This window comes from Falco rusticolus, chromosome 18, assembly GCF_015220075.1.
Source record: "Falco rusticolus isolate bFalRus1 chromosome 18, bFalRus1.pri, whole genome shotgun sequence".
Classification (NCBI taxonomy): domain Eukaryota; kingdom Metazoa; phylum Chordata; class Aves; order Falconiformes; family Falconidae; genus Falco; species Falco rusticolus.
In genome coordinates, this window is record NC_051204.1 from 5,598,496 (window position 1) to 5,618,152 (window position 19,657).

The 19,657-nt window shown below is 54.4% G+C and overlaps 1 protein-coding gene and 1 pseudogene across 1 annotated transcript; one reads left to right on the forward strand and one right to left on the reverse strand.

Moving 5' to 3' along the window:
* Window positions 1-8,314: 8,314 nt before the first annotated feature.
* On the reverse strand, window positions 8,315-10,848 carry LOC119159045. The gene is made up of 4 exons (XM_037411565.1): window positions 10,791-10,848; window positions 9,512-9,867; window positions 8,993-9,145; window positions 8,315-8,641 (listed from the first exon to the last, which is right to left on the reverse strand). Exons 1-4 carry the CDS (start codon window positions 10,846-10,848, stop codon window positions 8,315-8,317), a joined length of 894 nt encoding a protein of 297 aa, XP_037267462.1.
* A 684-nt stretch (window positions 10,849-11,532) lies between these two features.
* Window positions 11,533-11,837, forward strand: LOC119158695 (annotated as a pseudogene).
* The last annotated feature ends 7,820 nt before the right edge of the window (window positions 11,838-19,657 follow it).

Consider the following 19,657-nt stretch of genomic DNA (forward strand, 5'->3'; position numbering starts at 1 on the left):
GCAGGGCTGTAGCAGGACATGCTTCAAGTCTGGAGGTGCACCTGGGAGAGAGAAGCAGGGAAATCAAGCACAGAGGATGGTTGAAGAGCAGCCTGTCACCCTACAATGAGGGAGACCCTTCCCTCAGAGCAAAAGTGCCCACCGACACTGACAAAGCCCAGGAGGTCTCAACCTAGCTCATAGCTCAGGAGACCCCTCAGCCAAATCTCAGCGCTTCTCCATGCCACACCTTCTGCTCCTTTTCCTCTCCCATGGCAAGCAGCCTCAAAACACAGCACAGGACAAAGGGTAGGTATGTGCTGAGAAATCCCAGAGGAGGAGGAGGCGGAGGAAGAGGAGGTTAAGAGTCAGGAATGGGATGAAAAAAAGCGCCTCAAACTCACCTTGTTCACAAGGAGACGGAGGCGAGAGCAGTGGATGAGAGAGTGAGGGAGAAGGGCCTGCTTTTATACTGCTTCTGCACCGCCCCAGGCGCACAGTCACTGCACGCGGGCAGTAATTTTCCAGCAGGCTCATCTCCAAATCAAACATCCAACCTGCAATTGCACAGGTTGTGTTTTGGCTTCCGTCAAAGCCGTCATTTCATTTCCTCATCTCAGACATGCCCACTATGCCACAGAGGCTCCTTTCAAGTACCATGATGAGAGCTCAAAGGACGTGCTGATTAGGATCATGCTAGTACAGGCAGAAGATGTGCCTCCAAGTGCTGGAGAGGTGTTGCATAGGTAGCAAACACAGGTGCGGGAAGTCTGGTGAGGTTGTTTACAGCCCATGTCTTCTCCCTCCCTACCTAGCACTCTGCTCATTCCAGCAGTTACTGGTCATTGCATCTACAGGCAGGTAGGCTGTGCTGCTCATTTAAAAGAACTTTGCCCAAGGAAAGTTTCTTTGGGAAGAAATTTGCCAGATTATTGGCAAAGTCATCCTCTCTCATGGCTCTCTGGGGGTCCCCAACCATTGCCATCAGCAGTGTTGCAGAAGGACAATGTTGCCCACTCAAAGTCTGTGATTCCTCAACAACCCTTATAGATTCGGGTCCCTCAAAACAACCATAGGAACACAGTACAGTGCCTTATTCCTCCTACTCTCCTCACACCACCACGCAGTTTCGTTGCACACTTTAGACCCTGACCAAAAGGCCTAGGCGCTCTTGCAATACAGACTGACTGCCCTGCAAGCCACTCAAGCTCTGGGAGAGCTGGCAAGGTCATGTTGGGTGTAATGGCTGCTGGGGCTGCCTGGAGCTGTGTACATGGGTACAGCCCAGAACTTGAAGATGGATTTCCTGGGGCAGGGGTGGAACTGCCCTGTGTGGGACACAAAAATGCAGACAGCACACACTCCCAGCTTGTGCACCAAACCAAAAGCTGACACAGCCAACCCAAAATTAGAGTGTGACTGGCCGGGGTAGGGAGAGTCTATCCCAGAAGCCTGCCTACTGCAGGCATCGCCTTGCCCTCCTGGGACGCGTCCCAGCTGCCTCCACGTCTGCAGGGCAGGGAAGAGCATCACCTCCTCGAGTAGTCTGAGAGCTGGTTTCGTGCCTTCCGAGCCCACCCTCCTTGAGCATCCCACGCGCGTGGCACGGCAGGGTCCTGCCAGCCGTCACCCCTGGGAGAGCTGGGGGAAGTTCCCTTGCCTCTCCAGTGGTGCCGGGTTGTGCTCCAAGGTGAGGAGGCCTTTGGGGCCTGGGAAAGACGACATGATGAAGCACTAATGCCAAGAGAAGGTGTATCGCCTGACGGCCAGGGAGGAGCCCCAGCCGGTGGGACACGTTTTCTGCAACCCCTCCTCTCCCTCCACGGGGTATGCAGGCATCTGGTGGCATGCACTCGTGTCTCTCCAACCGGTTTAAATGTCCCCACACTGATCCTCCTCGACTGTGGGTAAGACTCTCCCTGCCCCAGACTTGCCAAGGAATGGCAGAGGCCCGGTCCCTCGACAGCAGCTCTTGCCAGTCAAGACCAAGGCCGCGAACCCCCGCAGCACCTCCGCCTTGCCTGTAACCCCTGTGCCCGGTGAAGCTGCCCCATTCAGCGCTGCAGCTGACTTTGGCCAAGCCTTGCTGCTGACCTGTGTGGAAGAAGATCTCCTCAGTGCCCTCCACGTGCCTTGCCTGATGGAACACCAGGTGGGCTTTGGCTTTCCGAAGACCAGCCCTGCGTACTCGGGCAGCTTGGCAAATGTTCTCCCCAGAGCAAAGGGCATCAAGAGGAACACGGCTGAAACCATTGGCACAGCCCGGCTGCCTGGAGACGCCATGGCTAGTGACCGTGGGAGCGAGCGGAGGCAGAGGGAAGAGAGAGAAGCACACGGCACGTCCTTAAAACGAGGAGTCTGCGGGTGCTTGCTGACACGTGCGGCGTGGAGCACAGCTGGGCCTCTTCCTGCCAAGGGAGCTGCAAACACTCGCACTGCACTGCCCCAAGCCAACATCCCCTGCCTGCGCGGGATCCTCCACCACTGAGGAGCCATCCTCTGCCCACGCTGACACAGTCCTGCCCAGGACACCCCTGGGCGTCTCATCCCAGCACATGAAAGGCACTTGCACGGCAGAGCAAGCATGTCAGAAATGAGGAAATGAAATGGCAGCACTGACGGAAACCAAAACACAACATGTGCCATTAGGTAGGACATTTTGCTTTGGAGGTGAGCCTGCTGGAAAATTACTGCCCGCGTGCAGTGACTGTGCGCCTGGGGCGGTGCAGAAGCAGTATAAAAGCAGGCCCTTCTCCTCACTCTCTCATCCACTTCTCTCGCCTCCGTCTCCTTGTGAACAAGGTGAGTCTGAAGACCTTTCTCCTCCTCCTCCTCCTCTGGGATTTCTCGGCACAGAGCTGCTGGTTTCTCCTACCGTGGGTCCTGGAGCAGCTTTCATGGCACAAGGAATGGGGCTGAAGTTGTGGCGTGGGGAGCGGCTGGGTCTCGGTTGAGGTGTCTCCTGAGCTATGGGCTAGGTGGGAAGGTGCCTGGGCTTGGTCCCTCACGGCAGGGCACTTTTGGGCCATAGGGAAGAAGCAGCCCCTGTGCCTCCCTACACAGCCGCCAGCTCTCGTCTCCAGCTCGTGCCTTGGCTCCCTCGTTGTGGTATGACAGGCTGCTCCTCACCCAGCCCCCATGCCCTGCTTCTCTCTCCCAGGTGCACCTCCAGCCTTGAAGCATGTCCTGCTACAGCCCGTGCATGCCCTGCCGGCCCTGCGGCCCGACCCCGCTGGCCAACAGCTGCAACGAGCCCTGTGTCAGGCAGTGCCAGGACTCCAATGTCTTCATCCAGCCCTCCGCCGTGGTGGTGACCCTGCCCGGCCCCATCCTCAGCTCCTTCCCGCAGAACACCGCCGTGGGCTCCTCCACCTCCGCTGCCGTTGGCAGCATCCTCAGCTCTGAGGGAGTGCCCATCAACTCCGGGGGCTTCAGCCTCTCTGGCTTGGGCAGCGGCATTTGCGGCAGGAGGTCCTTCCCCTGCTAAAGCTGCTGGCCATGGCCCTCGGGAAGACCATCTCTTGTGGTCTCCTGTGCTGCAAACACCACAAAGGCCACCTAGGAAGCACCTTCTGGCCTTGTTCCCTCTTCGGGGCAGGCAGATGGACACCTGGGCATCTCTGCAAGAGCCATTGGGCAGACATGAATTCTGTTGTTCCCTGTGCTTGGGCCTCCACTCACATCAACCCCACTTCCTTTTTTGATTCATTAAAGTTCTGCTGCATCCCATACTATGCCTTATTGTCATCATTTTCTCTGCAGATATCCTGCCAACATGTCGGGGAAAGATATGTTTCTTAGGGTGGTCCTGTGATTTTTAACAAAGGCTTGCTTTGAGTGTACTTAGCGTGACCCTCTGTTATCTGAACTTCTCTGCCTAGCTGAGGCTGGAAGAATTACCTCACACAGTTCAACAACCATAGCTCTCAAAAGCTGCTTCTGGGTTTCCCACCAAAGCATTAATTTCTCAACGCTCATCAAGATGTTTACTGCAGCCTTTCATCCCCAAGCAAGTGCTCTAGTCCTCTCTCCATCCTGTCCATTCTGCACTGAACTCACTGCTTAGTCAAGGTCCTTCTTGCATTACAGCCCCAAAGATGACATAGTGTTCTAGATTGTGTCTGGTGGGTGCTGAGCAGAGTGGGATGATCATTCCCATCAATCTCCTGGCTACACCTCTGGTCATATAGTCCAGGATCTTGATGACAGCCCTTGGTGTCCAGGAACAGTGCTGAGTGCCACACCTCTTTTGATGGGATCACTGCAAAAGCATCTTTTCCTGGCCCTGCTTTTGTGCTGTTGCTTAGCATTGGCTGAAGGATACGTGGGGAGACATAGCTGGTTGCTGCCAAGCCAGTTGTTGATCAGGGCTCTACCTACATTTTTATTGCTAGGTGTGATGTTCTACAGCATGTCACAGCTCTTTCATCATTTTTGGTCAACCATTCCGTGGTCATGTCCTGCCTGAGCCTCCTTCTCCAGCACAGCAGCAACAAGGGAAGAGGAATTGCTACCCCCCATCGCCCTCATTTTTCTTCACCCCACCTGAATAATTCCCAGACGCCTGTGGGGTTGCTGCCCTCCCACAGCCTAGGCTCCTCAACTGACATCAGCAGTGGCCACACACATCTCTGAAGCAAGTGCATGCCAAGAAGGTATATCTGGGCAAAGGCTCAGCAAAGCTGGGCCTGATGGCCATGGGTCTGGAGGAGTCATGGATGACTTCCTCTCCTGAAAGTGACAGTGCCCCCAACAGGGCCACTATGCTGTGTCCCTCCGTCCCCTCCTTTTGTGAGCAGTAAAGGCTCCCCATGCATCCTCGGGACTATGCCCTCATCACCCTTTGTGCTGCAGCCTCCACAGAGGGAAGGACCATGCAGATGCAATTAACAACTGTGCTTGCTGTGGGTTGATATTGTCTGGCTGCCAGGTGATGGGGATTCAGTTGTAAGTTGAGTTAAGACAGACAATAAATATTGCAATACACCCATATCAATTGGTTGTCAATAGCTCACCTCTCAGTGTCTGTTATGGGTCACAGGTTCTCCCGCTTGTCTCAGCTACATTGGACACCAGCTGTTGTAGTCGTAGTCCAACTCAGCCTCACAGCAGGTACCAATTGTTGCAGCACAAACAAACTAGCTGGCTGCAACAAGGCTTTACCGTGGGTCAGATTCTACCATCCATGCTGTTTTCCTTACTCCAGAAGTCAGACCACACCACTCCTCCTCCAACCAGCCTCTCTCCCACACGTCAGGGCTATTTAACCACTTAGCAGGATGAGCTGCAGCTGCACATCGTCCATGACAATAACCCACTGCCTTTGAGGCAAGGCCACAGCTGCGTATTATCAATGATAACCAACCCACTGCCTTCATTCCTTTACAGAGGATGTGACAACGTTCCCTCCCATTTTACCCACCAAAACTGCATGTCCTGTGCAGGTTCATTGACTTTGCTTCATTTCATGGCCAATCCACCTTTCAGAAGAGTCAGAATTATTCTTTTGCCCTTCTCAAACACTTCTGCTTTCTTGACCCACATGATGGGGTAACTAAACAGCAACTAAACTGACAGCCTTCTTGCATGGCCCCTCAGCAGTTGTCTTCCCTCTCAGTTCACGTGCATACACAAGATTCCAGTTTAAAAGTGGGCTCACCATCCCCCTTCCCCTGGTCACACAGGAAGAATCAGAAAGGGACATGGAGCGTGGTCCTGGTCTTCCTTTCCCCCTGACCACAGCAGGAGGGGATTGGCTCTGTGGGGCACTCTTCACAGCTGAGGTGTTGGCCTGCGAAGACACGGAGGGAGAGAGATTTTCTTCAAAATTTCAGACAGGAAGATGCTCTCCACAGTTAATGTATCTAAACCTGGGCAATATGTTGCTGCCAAGCTGTTAAAGTATGACACAGGTGCATTTTGGACAACCATATATACAGAGCATTATCTAGACCTTCAGAGACCTTGTTGTCATTGAGATCATGGTAGATGACTTCCAGCACCACTAATTCTCTCAGGTACTTGATGCCTTCCTAAGTGGTAGTCCACCTTCCTTGCTAAACCACAAAATCTTCCTTGAACAGATATCTTGCTCTCACACTTGACAGGAGACGCCTCCCAAGACTGTATTTCATTGCCTCTTTTCCAATTCCACAATCAGCTCCCCAGTCCCTAGCGAGGGATCTCAGCTGTTGGGCTTCCTTACCTTCCAGTTCCTGACCATTGACCCCACTCTCCCAGCACTGGAGTTGCCAGGCAGTCATCTGCTTACCTGTCTGATGCCTGTACTCTCCACCAGAACTCTTTCCACCAGAACTCCCCAGGTTCTCTCAAGGTCAGGGACTGGGTACTTCGTCTCTTGAGTGATTTCTCTCACTTCTTCCTCCCATTTCTTTGCTGAAGTACCTGCTTACCCATCAGACTCTCCTCCTCCTCACTCCCTTACTAATCAATGACATAGACCCATTGACTTCATTGTCTGCTATTTCTTTTTCACTACTGCAGCAATTACTGTAGGTGGTGTTTGGTTCCTTGTCTCAACCATGGTGTTCTCAGGTGGGGTTTAAGTCTCTGCCTCAACTGCCATGTTCTTAATTGTAGTTTGGATGCCTGGCTCAATCATGGCATTCTTGGAGGTAGTTTGGGTCCTTGTCTTAACCACTATCCTCTGATAGTACTGAATCGTGGCTTGACAGACTCACTGCAAGCCCCAGTACCACGCTAAAAGCAGCTGGTTTTCAAGCAGTTGTCACCCAGGGAACAATCACCTCAGGGCATGTTTCACTGTTGCTGCACCCAAAAGTTGCCTCCTCTTACACCAGCCTGACATCAGATTCTGCAAACCCCACATTAAGCCAACAGTGTTAATTAGGTAACATTAAATACCTCACATTAGGGTGAATAAGGACCTCAGGAGCCTGCACAACGAAACAACTCACAGCAGTCCTAGACTGGAAGAGGGTGTATTTCCTCACCCTCTCCGGTAGATAGCTCCCCCAGCACAGTAAGGGCGTCAGTGCCAGGGCAAAGCCATAGTCTTTGGTTCTGTGAATGTATTCCCAGGCTTAGCAAAATAAAGAGATAAAGGGTGCAGCAAGTGCACTCTTAAACTCACACAAAAGCATGCCAGTTAGTGACTACTACAGCTATACCATGCTCAATTCGAAACTGCTGATGTCCCGAGTCCCATGGTGAACACCAAAAAGATTGTGGTGAGTTGACCTTGTCTGGCTGCCAGGTGCCCACCAAGGCGCCCTATCACTGCCCTTCCTCAGAGAGAAAGGGGGAGAAAATAAGATTAAAACCAGATGGGTCGAGATAAAGGTAGTTGAATGAAGTAAAGCAGGGAAAATGTGTGGAAATGAAGCAAAGCAAAAGGACTTATTCTCTACTTCCCATCAGCAGGCAATGTCCAGCCACTCCTGCGAAGCAGAGCACAATGCACTTAGCAGTTGTTTCAGAAAAGAAACTCCCTAATAATGAATGTCCCCTGATGCTCACTGTTCTTTCTCTTAGAATGTATTGCTGACCATGATGTCATATTGTATGGACTATCCCTTTGGTCAGTCTGAGTCAGCTGTCCTGCCTGTGTCCCCTCCCAGTCTCTTGTCCACACCCAGCCTACTTGCTATTTGGGGAATGGGTTGGATTGACAAGGTTGCTGCTTAGCAAACACTGTCCAGCAAAACCCAAACCACGTATGTGTTCTCAAGACCATTCTACCAAAACTACAAAGAACCAGGTAACTGGTTCTTAACAAAACAACTTCAGTCAATCCCAGGAAGACCCTCTACGATGCTTCTAGTAATCGCTTCACATTTATTTCCAACAGACCCCTCACAGAACCATCCTGAATGTGTTGGGAGATCATCTGCCTGAGAAAGATGACACAGAGACATGGGCTGGGATGCAGCGGAACTTTAATGAGTCAAAAGAGGGAAATAAGGTCACCCTGAGTGAAGGTCCCAGTGCAGGGAGCACCAGGGGCAGAAAGGAGTCTGCAGCCCTCAGCTAGGCAGAGATGCTGCCAGCTGTCCATCTGCCTGCCCACAGAGGGAGCAGGGCCAGCTGGCCACCCCCCAGGCTGCCTTTCTGGTACTCGCAGCTGAGGAGACCACAAGAGAACAAGGACACAGGGGCAAAAGAAAGAGTGGAAGCACGTGAAGGGCAGACACGGGCTGTGCTTTCTGAGAGCCCAGGCTGGCCTTGTCCTTTTGCAAGGGGTGCTGGGGTTGCTCAGCCCCTCTGGAAGCAACAAGCCGATGCTCCGTCCCCAGTGCGGTACCATCGTGTGGGTCCCTGGGTGCCTTCTAACCCAGGGCCATGGCCAGCAGCTTTAGCAGGGCAGGCACCTCCTGCCGCAAATGCCGCTGCCCAAGCCAGAGAGGCTGAAGCCCCCGGAGTTGATGGGCACTCCCTCAGAGCTGAGGATGCTGCCAACGGCAGCGGAGGTGGAGGAGCCCACGGCGGTGTTCTGCGGGAAGGAGCTGAGGATGGGGCCGGGCAGGGTCACCACCACGGCGGAGGGCTGGATGAAGACATTGGAGTCCTGGCACTGCCTGACACAGGGCTCGTTGCAGCTGTTGGCCAGCGGGGTCGGGCCGCAGGGCCGGCAGGGCATGCACGGGCTGTAGCAGGACATGGCTTGGGGCTGGAGGTGCACCTGGGAGAGAGAAGCAGGGGAAATCAAAGCACAGAGGATGGTTGAAGAGCAGCCTGTCACCCTACAATGAGGGAGACCCCTTCCCTCAGAGCAAAAGTGCCCCACCGACACTGACAAAGCCCAGGGAGGTCTCAACCTAGCTCATAGCTCAGGAGACCCCTCAGCCAAATCTCAGCGCTTCTCCATGCCACACCTTCTGCTCCTTTTCCCTCTCCCATGGCAAGCAGCCTCAAAACACAGCACAGGACAAAGGGTAGGTATGTGCTGAGAAATCCCAGAGGAGGAGGAGGCGGAGGAAGAGGAGGTTAAGAGTCAGGAATGGGATGAAGACAAAAAGCGCCTCAAACTCACCTTGTTCACAAGGAGACGGAGGCGAGAGAAGTGGATGAGAGAGTGAGGAGAAGGGCCTGCTTTTATACTGCTTCTGCACCGCCCCAGGCGCACAGTCACTGCACGCGGGCAGTAATTTTCCAGCAGGCTCACCTCCAAAGCAAAATGTCCTACCTAATGGCACATGTTGTGTTTTGGTTTCCGTCAGTGCTGCCATTTCATTTCCTCATTTCTGACATGCTTGCTCTGCCGTGCAAGTGCCTTTCATGTGCTGGGATGAGACGCCCAGGGGTGTCCTGGGCAGGACTGTGTCAGCGTGGGCAGAGGATGGCTCCTCAGTGGTGGAGGAGTCCCGCGCAGGCAGGGGATGTTGGCTTGGGGCAGTGCAGTGCGAGTGTTTGCAGCTCCCTTGGCAGGAAGAGGCCCAGCTGTGCTCCACGCCGCACGTGTCAGCAAGCACCCGCAGACTCCTCGTTTTAAGGACGTGCCGTGTGCTTCTCTCTCTTCCCTCTGCCTCCGCTCGCTCCCACGGTCACTAGCCATGGCGTCTCCAGGCAGCCGGGCTGTGCCAATGGTTTCAGCCGTGTTCCTCTTGATGCCCTTTGCTCTGGGGAGAACATTTGCCAAGCTGCCCGAGTACGCAGGGCTGGTCTTCGGAAAGCCAAAGCCCACCTGGTGTTCCATCAGGCAAGGCACGTGGAGGGCACTGAGGAGATCTTCTTCCACACAGGTCAGCAGCAAGGCTTGGCCAAAGTCAGCTGCAGCGCTGAATGGGGCAGCTTCACCGGGCACAGGGGTTACAGGCAAGGCGGAGGTGCTGCGGGGGTTCGCGGCCTTGGTCTTGACTGGCAAGAGCTGCTGTCGAGGGACCGGGCCTCTGCCATTCCTTGGCAAGTCTGGGGCAGGGAGAGTCTTACCCACAGTCGAGGAGGATCCGGTGTGGGGACATTTAAACCGATGGAGAGACACGAGTGCATGCCACCAGATGCCTGCATACCCCGTGGAGGGAGAGGAGGGGTTGCAGAAAACGTGTCCCCACCGCTGGGGCTCCTCCCTGGCCGTCAGGCGATACACCTTCTCTTGGCATTAGTGCTTCATCATGTCGTCTTTCCCAGGCCCCAAAGGCCTCCTCACCTTGGAGCACAACCCGGCACCACTGGAGAGGCAAGGGAACTTCCCCCAGCTCTCCCAGGGGTGACGGCTGGCAGGACCCTGCCGTGCCACGCGCGTGGGGATGCTCAAGGAGGGGTGGGCTCGGAAGGCACGAAACCAGCTCTCAGACTACATCGAGGAGGTGATGCTCTTCCCTGCCCTGCAGACATGGAGGCAGCTGGGACGCGTCCCAGGAGGGCAAGGCGATGCCTGCAGTAGGCAGGCTTCCTGGGATAGACTCTCCCTACCCACGGCCAGTCACACTCTAATTTTGGGTTGGCGTGTGTCAGCCCTTTGGCACGAGGCCAAGCCAGGAGCGCGGGCTGCCTGCAGGCCCGTGTCCCATCAGGGCTGAGGGCACTGCTTGCGCACCCCCAGAGGCTGCCACGACAGGGGTTGTCTTTGCCAAGGAAAGCAGCAAATGTCTTCCAGAAAGGGAAGTTTTCCTTGGGCGGAGCCATTTGAAACCGGCCGCGCAGCCCGCCTGCCGATAGAGGCAATGATCAGCGACTGCTGGCGCGAGCAGAGGGGCAGGGAGGGACAGTCCTGCCCAGGGAGAAGGACGCGGCCTGTCCTCATTTGGAGAAGCTTTGGGCACTCAGGGGAGGACGGCATTGGTGGGAAGACATGTGCACCCTCCTGCACAGGGTTTTGGGAACAACCTCACTGTATCGCCTGAGAATGATGTCCTCCATCTGCACAGAGCCCTCCGTGCTCAGGGGCATGTCTTCTGGCCATGTTGACATGGTCCTGCTCAGGAAATCCTTGGGCTCCTCATCCCAATCTTCAAAAGAGCCTCCGTGCCCTAGTGGTCATGTCAGAAATGAGGAAATGAAATGGCAGCACTGACGGAAACCAAAACACAACATGTGCCATTAGGTAGGACATTTTGCTTTGGAGGTGAGCCTGCTGGAAAATTACTGCCCGCGTGCAGTGACTGTGCGCCTGGGGCGGTGCAGAAGCAGTATAAAAGCAGGCCCTTCTCCTCACTCTCTCATCCACTTCTCTCGCCTCCGTCTCCTTGTGAACAAGGTGAGTCTGAAGACCTTTTCCTCCTCCTCCTCCTCTGGGATTTCTCGGCACAGAGCTGCTGGTTTCTCCTACCGTGGGTCCTGGAGCAGCTTTCATGGCACAGGGAATGGGGCTGAAGTTGTGGCGTGGGGAGCGGCTGGGTCTCGGTTGAGGTGTCTCCTGAGCTATGGGCTAGGTGGGAAGGTGCCTGGGCTTGGTCCCTCACGGCAGGGCACTTTTGGGCCATAGGGAAGAAGCAGCCCCTGTGCCTCCCTACACGCCTCCAGCTCTCGTCTCCAGCTCGTGCCTTGGCTCCCTCGTTGTGGTATGACAGGCTGCTCCTCACCCAGCCCCCATGCCCTGCTTCTCTCTCCCAGGTGCACCTCCAGCCTTGAAGCATGTCCTGCTACAGCCCGTGCATGCCCTGCCGGCCCTGCGGCCCGACCCCGCTGGCCAACAGCTGCAACGAGCCCTGTGTCAGGCAGTGCCAGGACTCCAATGTCTTCATCCAGCCCTCCGCCGTGGTGGTGACCCTGCCCGGCCCCATCCTCAGCTCCTTCCCGCAGAACACCGCCGTGGGCTCCTCCACCTCCGCTGCCGTTGGCAGCATCCTCAGCTCTGAGGGAGTGCCCATCAACTCCGGGGCTTCAGCCTCTCTGGCTTGGGCAGCGGCATTTGCGGCAGGAGGTCCTTCCCCTGCTAAAGCTGCTGGCCATGGCTCTCGGGAAGACCATCTCTTGTGGTCTCCTGTGCTGCAAACACCACAAAGGCCACCTAGGAAGCACCTTCTGGCCTTGTTCCCTCTTCGGGCAGGCAGATGGACACCTGGTGGCATCTCTGCAAGAGCCATTGGGCAGACATGAATTCTGTTGTTCCCTGTGCTTGGGCCTCCACTCACATCAACCCCACTTCCTTTTTTTGATTCATTAAAGTTCTGCTGCATCCCATACTATGCCTTATTGTCATCATTTTCTCTGCAGATATCCTGCCAACATGTCTGGGGAAAGATATGTTTTCTAGGGGTGGTCCTGCTGTGATTTTTAACAAAGGCTTGCTTTGAGTGTACTTAGCGTGACCCTCTGTTATCTGAATTCTCTGCCTAGCTGAGGCTGGAAGAATTACCTCACACAGTTCAACAACCATAGCTCTCAAAAGCTGCTTCTGGGTTTCCCACCAAAGCATTAATTTCTCAACGCTCATCAAGATGTTTACTGCAGCCTTTCATCCCCAAGCAAGTGCTCTAGTCCTCTCTCCATCCTGTCCATTCTGCACTGAACTCACTGCTTAGTCAAGGTCCTTCTTGCATTACAGCCCCAAAGATGACATAGTGTTCTAGATTGTGTCTGGTGGGTGCTGAGCAGAGTGGGATGATCATTCCCATCAATCTCCTGGCTACACCTCTGGTCATATAGTCCAGGATCTTGATGACAGCCCTTGGTGTCCAGGAACAGTGCTGAGTGCCACACCTCTTTTGATGGGATCTGCAAAAGCATCTTTTCCTGGCCCTGCTTTTGTGCTGTTGCTTAGCATTGGCTGAAGGATACGTGGGGAGACATAGCTGGTTGCTGCCAAGCCAGTTGTTGATCAGGGCTCTACCTACATTTTTATTGCTAGGTGTGATGTTCTACAGCATGTCACAGCTCTTTCATCATTTTTGGTCAACCATTCCGTGGTCATGTCCTGCCTGAGCCTCCTTCTCCAGCACAGCAGCAACAAGGGGAAGAGGAATTGCTACCCCCCATCGCCCTCATTTTTCTTCACCCCACCTGAATAATTCCCAGACGCCTGTGGGGTTGCTGCCCTCCCACAGCCTAGGCTCCTCAACTGACATCAGCAGTGGCCACACACATCTCTGAAGCAAGTACACTGAGGCCAAGAAGGTATGTCTGGGCAAAGGCTCAGCAAAGCTGGGCCTGATGGCCATGGGTCTGGAGGAGTCATGGATGACTTCCTCTCCTGAAAGTGACAGTGCCCCCAACAGGGCCACTGTGCTGTGTCCCTCCGTCCCCTCCTTTTGTGAGCAGTAAAGGCTCCCCATGCATCCTCGGGACTATGCCCTCATCACCCTTTGTGCTGCAGCCTCCACAGAGGGAAGGACCATGCAGATGCAATTAACAACTGTGCTTGCTGTGGGTTGATATTGTCTGGCTGCCAGGTGATGGGGATTCAGTTGTAAGTTGAGTTAAGACAGACAATAAATATTGCAATACACCCATATCAATTGGTTGTCAATAGCTCACCTCTCTGTGTCTGTTATGGGTCACAGGTTCTCCCGCGTCTCAGCTACATTGGACACCAGCTGTTGTAGTCGTAGTCCAACTCAGCCTCACAGCAGGTACCAATTGTTGCAGCACAAACAAACTAGCTGGCTGCAACAAGGCTTTACCGTGGGTCAGATTCTACCATCCATGCTGTTTCTCCTTACTCCAGAAGTCAGACCACACCCTCCTCCTCCAACCAGCCTCTCTCCCACACGCCTCAGGGCTATTTAACCACTTAGCAGGATGAGCTGCAGCTGCACATCGTCCATGACAATAACCCACTGCCTTTGAGGCAAGGCCACAGCTGCGTATTATCAATGATAACCAACCCACTGCCTTCATTCCTTTACAGAGGATGTGACAACGTTCGCCCTCCCATTTTACCCACCAAAACTGCATGTCCTGTGCAGGTTCATTGACTTTGCTTCATTTCATGGCCAATCCACCTTTCAGAAGAGTCAGAATTATTCTTTTGCCCTTCTCAAACACTTCTGCTTTCTTGACCCACATGATGGGGTAACTAAACAGCAACTAAACTGACAGCCTTCTTGCGTGGCCCCTCAGCAGTTGTCTTCCCTCTCAGTTCACGTGCATACACAAGATTCCAGTTTAAAAGTGGGCTCACCATCCCCCTTCCCCTGGTCACACAGGAAGAATCAGAAAGGGACATGGAGCGTGGTCCTGGTCTTCCTTTCCCCCTGACCACAGCAGGAGGGGATTGGCTCTGTGGGGCACTCTTCACAGCTGAGGTGTTGGCCTGCGAAGACACGGAGGGAGAGAGATTTTCTTCAAAATTTCAGACAGGAAGATGCTCTCTCCACAGTTAATGTATCTAAACCTGGGCAATATGTTGCTGCCAAGCTGTTAAAGTATGACACAGGTGCATTTTGGACAACCATATATACAGAGCATTATCTAGACCTTCAGAGACCTTGTTGTCATTGAGATCATGGTAGATGACTTCCAGCACCACTAATTCTCTCAGGTACTTGATGCCTTCCTAAGTGGTAGTCCACCTTCCTTGCTAAACCACAAAATCTTCCTTGAACAGATATCTTGCTCTCACACTTGACAGGAGACGCCTCCCAAGACTGTATTTCATTGCCTCTTTTCCAATTCCACAATCAGCTCCCCAGTCCCTAGCGAGGGATCTCAGCTGTTGGGCTTCCTTACCTTCCAGTTCCTGACCATTGACCCCACTCTCCCAGCACTGGAGTTGCCAGGCAGTCATCTGCTTACCTGTCTGATGCCTGTACTCTCCACCAGAACTCTTTCCACCAGAACTCCCCAGGTTCTCTCAAGGTCAGGGACTGGGTACTTCGTCTCTTGAGTGATTTCTCTCACTTCTTCCTCCCATTTCTTTGCTGAAGTACCTGCTTACCCATCAGACTCTTCCTCCTCCTCACTCCCTTACTAATCAATGACATAGACCCATTGACTTCATTGTCTGCTATTTTTTTTCACTACTGCAGCAATTACTGTAGGTGGTGTTTGGTTCCTTGTCTCAACCATGGTGTTCTCAGGTGGGGTTTAAGTCTCTGCCTCAACTGCCATGTTCTTAATTGTAGTTTGGATGCCTGGCTCAATCATGGCATTCTTGGAGGTAGTTTGGGTCCTTGTCTTAACCACTATCCTCTGATAGTACTGAATCGTGGCTTGACAGACTCACTGCAAGCCCCAGTACCACGCTAAAAGCAGCTGGTTTTCAAGCAGTTGTCACCCAGGGAACAATCACCTCAGGGCATGTTTCACTGTTGCTGCACCCAAAAGTTGCCTCCTCTTACACCAGCCTGACATCAGATTCTGCAAACCCCACATTAAGCCAACAGTGTTAATTAGGTAACATTAAATACCTCACATTAGGGTGAATAAGGACCTCAGGAGCCTGCACAACGAAACAACTCACAGCAGTCCTAGACTGGAAGGGTGTATTTCCTCACCCTCTCCGGTAGATAGCTCCCCCAGCACAGTAAGGGCGTCAGTGCCAGGGCAAAGCCATAGTCTTTGGTTCTGTGAATGTATTCCCAGGCTTAGCAAAATAAAGAGATAAAGGGTGCAGCAAGTGCACTCTTAAACTCACACAAAAGCATGCCAGTTAGTAACTACTACAGCTATACCATGCTCAATTCGAAACTGCTGATGTCCCGAGTCCCATGGTGAACACCAAAAAGATTGTGGTGAGTTGACCTTGTCTGGCTGCCAGGTGCCCACCAAGGCGCTCTATCACTGCCCTTCCTCAGAGAAAGGGGGGAGAAAATAAGATTAAAACCAGATGGGTCGAGATAAAGGTAGTTGAATGAAGTAAAGCAGGGAAAATGTGTGGAAATGAAGCAAAGCAAAAGGACTTATTCTCTACTTCCCATCAGCAGGCAATGTCCAGCCACTCCTGCGAAGCAGAGCACAATGCACTTAGCAGTTGTTTCAGAAAAGAAACTCCCTAATAATGAATGTCCCCTGATGCTCACTGTTCTTTCTCTTAGAATGTATTGCTGACCATGATGTCATATTGTATGGACTATCCCTTTGGTCAGTCTGAGTCAGCTGTCCTGCCTGTGTCCCCTCCCAGTCTCTTGTCCACACCCAGCCTACTTGCTATTTGGGGAATGGGTTGGATTGACAAGGTTGCTGCTTAGCAAACACTGTCCAGCAAAACCCAAACCACGTATGTGTTCTCAAGACCATTCTACCAAAAACTACAAAGAACCAGGTAACTGGTTCTTAACAAAACAACTTCAGTCAATCCCAGGAAGACCCTCTACGATGCTTCTAGTAATCGCTTCACATTTATTTCCAACAGACCCCTCACAGAACCATCCTGAATGTGTTGGGAGATCATCTGCCTGAGAAAGATGACACAGAGACATGGGCTGGGATGCAGCGGAACTTTAATGAGTCAAAAGAGGGAAATAAGGTCACCCTGAGTGAAGGTCCCAGTGCAGGGAGCACCAGGGGCAGAAAGGAGTCTGCAGCCCTCAGCTAGGCAGAGATGCTGCCAGCTGTCCATCTGCCTGCCCACAGAGGGAGCAGGGCCAGCTGGCCACCCCCCAGGCTGCCTTTCTGGTACTCGCAGCTGAGGAGACCACAAGAGAACAAGGACACAGGGGGCAAAAGAAAGAGTGGAAGCACGTGAAGGGCAGACACGGGCTGTGCTTTCTGAGAGCCCAGGCTGGCCTTGTCCTTTTGCAAGGGGTGCTGGGGTTGCTCAGCCCTCTGGAAGCAACAAGCCGATGCTCCGTCCCCAGTGCGGTACCATCGTGTGGGTCCCTGGGTGCCTTCTAACCCAGGGCCATGGCCAGCAGCTTTAGCAGGGAAGCACCTCCTGCCGCAAATGCCGCTGCCCAAGCCAGAGAGGCTGAAGCCCCGGAGTTGATGGGCACTCCTCAGAGCTGAGGATGCTGCCAACGGCAGCGGAGGTGGAGGAGCCCACGGCGGTGTTCTCGGGAAGGAGCTGAGGATGGGGCCGGGCAGGGTCACCACCACGGCGGAGGGCTGGATGAAGACATTGGAGTCTGGCACTGCCTGACACAGGGCTCGTTGCAGCTGTTGGCCAGCGGGGTCGGGCCGCAGGGCCGGCAGGGCATGCACGGGCTGTAGCAGGACATGGCTTGGGGCTGGAGGTGCACCTGGGAGAGAGAAGCAGGGGAAATCAAAGCACAGAGGATGGTTGAAGAGCAGCCTGTCACCCTACAATGAGGGAGACCCCTTCCCTCAGAGCAAAAGTGCCCCACCGACACTGACAAAGCCCAGGGAGGTCTCAACCTAGCTCATAGCTCAGGAGACCCCTCAGCCAAATCTCAGCGCTTCTCCATGCCACACCTTCTGCTCCTTTTCCCTCTCCATGGCAAGCAGCCTCAAAACACAGCACAGGACAAAGGGTAGGTATGTGCTGAGAATCCCAGGAGGAGGGGCGGAGGAAGAGGAGGTTAAGAGTCAGGAATGGGATGAAGACAAAAAGCGCCTCAAACTCACCTTGTTCACAAGGAGACGGAGGCGAGAGAAGTGGATGAGAGAGAGTGAGGAGAAGGGCCTGCTTTATACTGCTTCTGCACCGCCCCAGGCGCACAGTCACTGCACGCGGGCAGTAATTTTCCAGCAGGCTCACCTCCAAAGCAAAATGTCCTACCTAATGGCACATGTTGTGTTTTGGTTTCGTCAGTGCTGCCATTTCATTTCCTCATTTCTGACATGCTTGCTCTGCCGTGCAAGTGCCTTTCATGTGCTGGGATGAGACGCCAGGGGTGTCTGGGCAGGACTGTGTCAGCGGGCGTGTGGCAGAGGATGGCTCAGTGGTGGAGGAGTCCCGCGCAGGCAGGGATGTGGCTTGGGGCAGTGCAGTGCGAGTGTTTGCAGCTCCTTGGCAGGAAGAGGCCCAGCTGTGCTCCACGCCGCACGTGTCAGCAAGCACCCGCAGATCCTCGTTTTAAGGACGTGCCGTGTGCTTCTTCTCTCTTCCCTCTGCCTCCGCTCGCCCACGGTCATAGCCATGGCGTCTCCAGGCAGCCGGGCTGTGCCAATGGTTTCAGCCGTGTTCCTCTTGATGCCCTTTGCTCTGGGGAGAACATTTGCCAAGCTGCCCGAGTACGCAGGGCTGGTCTTCGGAAAGCCAAAGCCCACCTGGTGTTCCATCAGGCAAGGCACGTGGAGGGCACTGAGGAGATTTCTTTCCAACAGGTCAGCGCAAGGCTTGGCCAAAGTCAGCTGCAGCGCTGAATGGGGCAGCTTCACCGGGCACAGGGGTTACGGCAAGGCGGAGGTGCTGCGGGGGTTCGCGGCCTGGTCTTGACTGGCAAGAGCTGCTGTCGAGGGACCGGGCCTCTGCCATTCCTTGGCAAGTCTGGGGCAGGGAGAGTCTTACCCACAGTCGAGGAGGATCCGGTGTGGGGACATTTAAACCGGTTGGAGAGACACGAGTGCATGCCACCAGATGCCTGCATACCCCGTGGAGGGAGAGGAGGGGTTGCAGAAAACGTGTCCCCACCGGCTGGGGCTCCTCCCTGGCCGTCAGGCGATACACCTTCTCTTGGCATTAGTGCTTCATCATGTCGTCTTTCCCAGGCCCCAAAGGCCTCCTCACCTTGGAGCACAACCCGCACCACTGGAGAGGCAAGGGAACTTCCCCCAGCTCTCCCAGGGTGACGGCTGGCAGGACCCTGCCGTGCCACGCGCGTGGGGATGCTCAAGGAGGGGGTGGGCTCGGAAGGCACGAAACCAGCTCTCAGACTACATCGAGGAGGTGATGCTCTTCCCTGCCCTGCAGACATGGAGGCAGCTGGGACGCGTCCCAGGAGGGCAAGGCGATGCCTGCAGTAGGCAGGCTTCCTGGGATAGACTCTCCCTACCCACGGCCAGTCACACTCTAATTTTGGGTTGGCGTGTGTCAGCCCTTTGGCACGAGGCCAAGCCAGGAGCGCGGGCTGCCTGCAGGCCCGTGTCCCATCAGGGCTGAGGGCACTGCTTGCGCACCCCCAGAGGCTGCCACGACAGGGGTTGTCTTTGCCAAGGAAAGCAGCAAATGTCTTCCAGAAAGGCAAGTTTTCCTTGGGCGGAGCCATTTGAAACCGGCCGCGCAGCCCGCCTGCCGATAGAGGCAATGATCAGCGACTGCTGGCGCGAGCAGAGGGGCAGGGAGGGACAGTCCTGCCCAGGGAGAAGGACGCGGCCTGTCCTCATTTGGAGAAGCTTTGGGCACTCAGGGAGGACGGCATTGGTGGGAAGACATGTGCACCCTCCTGCACAGGGTTTTGGAACAACCTCACTGTATCGCCTGAGAATGATGTCCTCCATCTGCACAGAGCCCTCCCGTGCTCAGGGGCATGTCTTCTGGCCATGTTGACATGGTCCTGCTCAGGAAATCCTTGGGCTCCTCATCCCAATCTTCAAAGAGCCTCCGTGCCCTAGTGGTCATGTCAGAAATGAGGAAATGAAATGGCAGCACTGACGGAAACCAAAACACAACATGTGCCATTAGGTAGGACATTTTGCTTTGGAGGTGAGCCTGCTGGAAAATTACTGCCCGCGTGCAGTGACTGTGCGCCTGGGGCGGTGCAGAAGCAGTATAAAGCAGGCCCTTCTCCTCACTCTCTCATCCACTTCTCTCGCCTCCGTCTCCTTGTGAACAAGGTGAGTCTGAAGACCTTTCTCCTCCTCCTCCTCCTCTGGGATTTCTCGGCACAGAGCTGCTGGTTTCCCTACCGTGGGTCCTGGAGCAGCTTTCATGGCACAGGGAATGGGGCTGAAGTTGTGGCGTGGGGAGCGGCTGGGT

Coding starts and splice junctions, on each gene's coding strand:
- LOC119159045 (XM_037411565.1), bottom strand. CDS start 10,848: ATGCCCCTGAGCACGGAGGGCTCTGTGCAGATGGAGGACATCATTCTC. Junction 9,146..9,511: donor GGCTGCCTGGAGACGCCATG/GCTAGTGACCGT, acceptor ATGTGCCATTAG/GTAGGACATTTTGCTTTGGA. Junction 8,642..8,992: donor TCCGTCTCCTTGTGAACAAG/GTGAGTTTGAGG, acceptor TCTCTCTCCCAG/GTGCACCTCCAGCCCCAAGC.